The sequence below is a fragment of the Nicotiana tabacum genome, chromosome 20 (genome assembly GCF_000715075.1).
Source record: "Nicotiana tabacum cultivar K326 chromosome 20, ASM71507v2, whole genome shotgun sequence".
NCBI classification, from domain to species: domain Eukaryota; kingdom Viridiplantae; phylum Streptophyta; class Magnoliopsida; order Solanales; family Solanaceae; genus Nicotiana; species Nicotiana tabacum.
Genome location: NC_134099.1, coordinates 4,853,040 through 4,859,296, shown reverse-complemented (window position 1 = coordinate 4,859,296; position 6,257 = coordinate 4,853,040). Strand labels below are relative to the sequence as shown.

The window sequence follows — 6,257 nt, the reverse complement described above, 5'->3', positions numbered from 1 at the left end:
ATTGTTTGACTCAAAAGATGTTAGACTCTTTTTGGACAAATCAATCAAAGATGAAGGGGTAAATCGTAGTTGAAGATAATAAACTCTAGGATGATAAGAATAGAGAGAAGAGAGTTGTTAATTTTCTTTTCATTCAAGGCTAGTAAGTTTTACAAAGTGTGCCCCCCTCCCCTTACAAGGCTCTCATTCTTCTTATATATTCGGAAATTACCCCCCCCCCCACCATAGAAATGACATGCAAGAGATCCTTAAGGAATATTCTCGACATCCCCTAGATGGGCTTAATCTACCGCCGAGGTAGTATTCTTCTTGGCGTTGATTTGCAGGTACTCGACCAGTTATCGTGCTCATTACAGGTGGTGGTTGGTCAAATTCAGACCCATACAATTATATTCTAACAAGTTCTTTAACTTTTTATTTATTTATGGCTGACAGTAAAAAGCAAGGGATACTATAATTTTTTCAATTATTTAATTATGGTATTGTGGATCGTATCAACTACAGCTAATAAAAGGTATATTTAGCTGACTAAGATTAATCAACCAACAACTTTAGGTGACACCAACATAAAGATAAATAAATAAAACCTAAAACTACCAAAAAATTTATCGTTAAAAGAGTAAACGATGGGTAAAAATCAATTAATAAATACTAGAAACTCTTTTTTTTTTTTAATTTTATCATTAAGGAATATGGTCGGATGAATTAAATTCCTCCACTTTTAATAAGATTCGCGTCCTTTAAATGGGGAATTTGAATTTCTTGGTCGGATGCAGTTTACTATAAGTGGATCTATAATATAAATTTGAATTAATCAGCCAATAAATTTCATATATTAGATGATTAAAAAAAAGATAATCATTTACTTTAATCACAAAGTATAGACACATGGGCGGGGTTAGAGTTTTGGACGCAGATTCGATTGAAACCAGTAGTTTTGATCCAAATTCTATTTTACCTTTGAAAATTCATTAAATATATATAAAATATTAATTTAGGATTCAGTAACTTCAAATGAATAGAATCCCGAACCCATTGATTTCAAATCCCGACAGATTTCTCAATCACTCATCTAATGCAGCTGGCACCCAAAAAACAACATCAATAATAATCCAATAAACAAAGACATTCTTAACGTTCTCATTAGAATACTTGTGGCCGCTATTTGACGTAAGTCGTTAGGTTCACCACAAATGTACTATAGTACTAACCTAAAAAAATAAATAATAATAATTAAATTGACTATGTCTTGTGAGTCCCACCCTCGGACTCCAAATCTGAAAATAAAAACCAATTAACCACATAATACTTAATTCTCAAATTCGCACCTCTTTAGAAAAAAGAAAAAGTAAATTATGGAGCACCAAATAACGTGGTAGAATTATAAAAAAATTTGCATCTTAAATTAAATATCTCGAATTCGAAGACTTTAAATTAGTCAGGCTAATAATTTTTTATTATAAAAATTATAGCACAAAGTAAGGAAAAAGACACGACAGGAACTCACTTAAACAAAAACATAAAAAAGCTTAATACTTCAAATATGAATACAAAAAGCCAGGATGCTTGTGTAATTTCTTAAACTGATTTTGTATTGAAAGATTTTCCATATTAACAAGGTCCAATATTTTACAAAAAGATAATTATTAATAATGTTTGTATTAATAATAATTAAGGGTCATCAATCTTTTACCATCCTATCACAAGCATGGGTTCCTCTCCATAAAAGGCACCCAAGTGCAAAAAGTATTCTATATTCATGCACAAATTCGAGGAAAAGTCACATCCTAAGAAATATGATATAAGTAGTATATCATAATAAAAGTATTTATGGTAATTTTTACTGTTCAAACCCGTAATTTTTAGGTCATACTAGAGGTGTCAAACGGGCCGGGTTGATTCGGGACCTGTCCGGCCCGCCCCAACCCCTTGGACCCGTAACTCTTACGATTTATTTTTTATCCGGATGAATCCGAACCCGTTAAGCCCGATAACTTCTAACCCTTAACCGGTCAGGTTCGAAATACGGACAATTTCAATTTTTCCCTACCCAGTCCGGCCCGCCCCAACTCCTTGGACCCGTAACTCTTACGATTCATTTTTTACCCGGATGAACCCGAACCCGTTAAGCCCGATAACTTCTAACCCTTAACCGGTCAGGTTCGAAATACGGACAATTTCAATTTTTCCCTACCCAGTCCGGCCCAGCCCACCCGCAAGACACCCCTAGGTCACACAAAGACATTTTTCCGATTGCCCCAGGTTCTCCTTCCGTTAGACTTCTCGCATTGAATATTTTAATTATCAAAATCCATGCTACTTTAGAAAAATCCAGAAACACATCATGGACACGTTTTAAGAAATAAAAAAGAAGAAACAATTTTAAAAATAAATTAAAAAAAGATCAAGACGCCCATGTCCAAGTGGACCCCACTCACGTGCCAACATCATCATCATTACTTACTCTTCCCCACCTTTGTCTCGCCCACTATATAAACCTTCTCCATTTCTCTTCCCCTCTCCTCATCCAACGTAATTTCTGTCTTCTAAATTTCTATAAATTCTCTTAAATTCATTTTTCCTATTTACTATATATTTTTTTTAAAATGGATCAACTGAGTTCAAAAAAACGAGTTCGAGATAACTCGGCCGAGTTAGAGATCAACTCACCGGAGGTAAAGCGACTCAGAGAAGATCTGTTGGACGATTTATACGATCCCTCCGAGTTTTGTAGTTCAAATCATGATCTCGACTCGTTCATGAAAAGCTTCGAAGATGAAATCACGACTTCGCCGGAACCGGCGACGGCCAGAGTTTCGTCGGATTCCGGGGAGTCTCAGCCGGAGTTAGGGTATCTTCTGGAAGCTTCGGATGATGAGCTTGGGCTACCTCCGGCGACTGAGTCGGAAACTGAGTTGGTCGGAGTTTGTTCTGAGTCGGCGGAACTCAGTAACGAGTTGCTAGGATTTGATGGGGAAATTCCGGGTTATGACCCGTTTGATTTGGGAATTGTTGAGTCGGAGCAATATAGTGCTAATGTTATTGGGGAATATGTGGGGTTAGATGGGTTGTTTGATCATTCGGATCTGGGTTTTGGGTCGGGTGATTTTCTTTGGAGACCCGAGACTTTACCCGCTCAATAGCAGAAAGCTCTAGTCAAAGATATTGTAAAGGTTTTATTTTTTTTCTTTTTATATCCTATTATTATTTGATTAAATTGAAAGGGAGAAAGAATTATGAAACTCGGATGGTAAATTAACAGTTAGTGGACTCAACAATGTATTTAAGCAAATTTCTGAATTGCTGATAAGTAATGAGTTATGAAATTTAATTAGTAGGAATATAATTATAACAATATACCCAGTAGAGTAGAAATATAATTTGTTCCAGAAAATTAGTTAAATAATTAAACTATTCAAGATATATTTGAACTTCTAACATGAAATTCAAAGTAATATGGCTCAATAGATTTGGGACCCACATATATTTAGATTTTTTTTTTGGCAAATACACGTTTAGCCATAGATTTTATTTACATTTTGGCAAATTTCCAAAACCCAAAATTCAAATCCCAATTTTGGCCTAAAATATCACTATTATATTTTTTTAAAATTGCCCCAAACTTTTGTATTTAATAAAAGAGACCAACATTTATTATTTTGTAACAATGTTGTTTCGTCTTCTAGTCATCTGATAGTTTATTATGTAGTACATTATAAAAATAATAATTTTGTACCAAATTAATTTATGTTCAGGATTATAGTTTGCGATAATATAATAAATGTTATTGATAAAGACATTATTGGGTATTTGTGATAGTTTTTAGAACTTGTGGTTATAAGTCATGTTTTATATTTTTTCAAAAAAAAAGTGATATATGTTTTGAAAATTTATATCCAAACACATTTTCATCTTCAAATAAGATTTCACCCAAATCAAATTTTTCAAAACAAATTCGAAAATTTGTAGACCATTATGTGCGGGGTCGTGATAAGAGGGAAGGGCCATATATTAATCCTTCTAAAGATTAATTTTTTAAAATATTTTTTTCCATGATCAAATAGAAATAGTTAATTAAGAAAAGTCGAGTTAAATTTGAAATTTAAAATGTGATAAAAATGAATATTAAAGGAGTGATTTTATTTTGTGTCTCACACAATTGATAACTCACATAATTTATATTAATTGTATGAGGAATCTTTTTATCTCACACATTTGTAGACCCATATTTTACGCATCTGGATTTACAAAATTCTGGAACCACTCAGTTATGAGGTAAAAAAGAATCCTTACACAACTACTATCTGTGTGAGACACAAAATAAAAATTTTCATTTTAAAGATAATGAATGCACGCAATAAAGAAAAAGTCAGAACCAACAAGATAGTTAAATGTACTAACTAATGATAGATAGAAATTTAAATTAATTTATTCGCTCGGTTGAACAACTTATTTAACTTAATTTATTCGCTTAGTTGAACAACTTCAAAGGACAATCCGCTGCAATAAGCTCCGTTATATCTGCTGCGTTCGGAGAAAAGTCGAACTACAATGATTTATATTTTACACAGCTTACCTTATATTTGTGCAAGAGATTATTTTTTCCCGGCTCGTACCCGTGACCATTTGGTCACATATCAACAACTTTACAATTTATGCCAAGGCTCCCTTCCATTTGAAAAAATTCAATCTAATTTTAAAAAGTTAATTCATGATAACAATTATATATTATCTATACTATTATGTAAGCAAAATCTTTCAATACAAAATATTGATTGATTTTATGTTTTTCATAAGTATATTGTATGTTGAATAAAATATTAATTTCAACTAATGGCAAGTCTCTTTTAGTTTCTTTCATAGAGATAGTAATGAATTGCAATTTTATGGGCCTAATGGCTTATGCACAATAATGGGCTTCTGCGAATTACATTGGGCCTAAATGTTGGGTTGGTTATACCTCATAAGCCTGTTTCATCTAGGTGCTTGCCCTTGACAATCACTGAGTGAGCCTGCATTAAAAGGCTTTAGAAAATCTTTTGGTTTTCTCGGTTAAGTTGGCTATTATTTTGGGGCGGATATATATATATATATATAAATCGCTATATGAAATTATCAGCTATTATTATTGGAGCTGACAATTTGAGGAATGGAATTTTCAGCTATTACTGAAATTTGGTAGCGGTTCAATCGATTTTGTAGATTTTTTTGGGGCATTTGCATATATACCAATTTTTGGGTCCACGATTGAATTTATACCCGTATTACACAAAACTTTACAAAGTATACCTGCTCGGATCTGAAGTAGTTCAATCTCTTTTTGCAACTTCAAAAATTAAATCTGAAATTCTCCTTTCTTTCAATTACAACTTTAGAAATTCGAATGTTAAGTAGTTTAATTTTTCAGTACAATTTCAGACAACTTCAGATTCAAAATCTGAAATTTTAAGTAGTTTTTTTTAAAGTAGTTCAATTTTTCAATACCACTTTAGACAACTTCAAATTCGAAATCTGAAGTTTTGAAACATAAACGTATTCTTCGAATTTCAACAATCCAAAACACGCAATTCAACACCCAAATATATTCCAAATAAGCTTAAATTTAAAATATAACTTTCAAATATCACGAAGAACAAATACCAATCATCAAATTATAAAAACAATAACAAATTTAACAAACCTATTTTGCTGCTAATAAAAATAAGAAACCCTAAATACAAAGAATAGGAAAGCAACAGTGAAGAAGAAGAGAAAGACGTATGTATCCGAAGTTACTAAACAATTAGGTATCAGTTAAATATTTTTTAATAATAGGTACAAATTCAATCGGTGGCGCAAAATTGAGCACCTCATGTCAAAATTTTCAGTTACTGTACAATCCAATTGTGCCGACCCCATTTATCAGTTAAAATACCATGGTCTAGCCAGTTTTCGGACTAGTCATTCAAAAATAGCCAGCGTTTGCCAAGTCATTGAAAAATAACCACAATTTTGCTGCAACAGAGACTGGTCCAGCATAATATACTGGAGTTCGGTGCACCTGTGTATGAACTTCCAGCATATTATACTGGAACGATATACTTTGCCGGCTCCAGTATAATATACCGAAGACTGGAGCATCGGTGCTCCAAACTCTAGTATATTATATTGGAGTATTTTTCCAGATTTTGAACAGTGTTTTCGTTCAGATTTATCTTTACATTAAAAGTGGATAAATTTCGATTACTTTTAAAACTGTGAATATTTTTGAATGATCA

The 6,257-nt window shown here is 32.6% G+C and overlaps 1 protein-coding gene across 1 annotated transcript; it reads left to right on the top strand.

Moving 5' to 3' along the window:
• Window positions 1–2,516: 2,516 nt before the first annotated feature.
• LOC107812058 (uncharacterized) lies at window positions 2,517–3,242 on the top strand. Its single transcript, XM_016637089.2, has one exon. The coding sequence runs from the start codon at window positions 2,607–2,609 to the stop codon at window positions 3,141–3,143; it is 537 nt and encodes a 178-aa protein (XP_016492575.1). The 5' UTR covers window positions 2,517–2,606; the 3' UTR covers window positions 3,144–3,242.
• The last annotated feature ends 3,015 nt before the right edge of the window (window positions 3,243–6,257 follow it).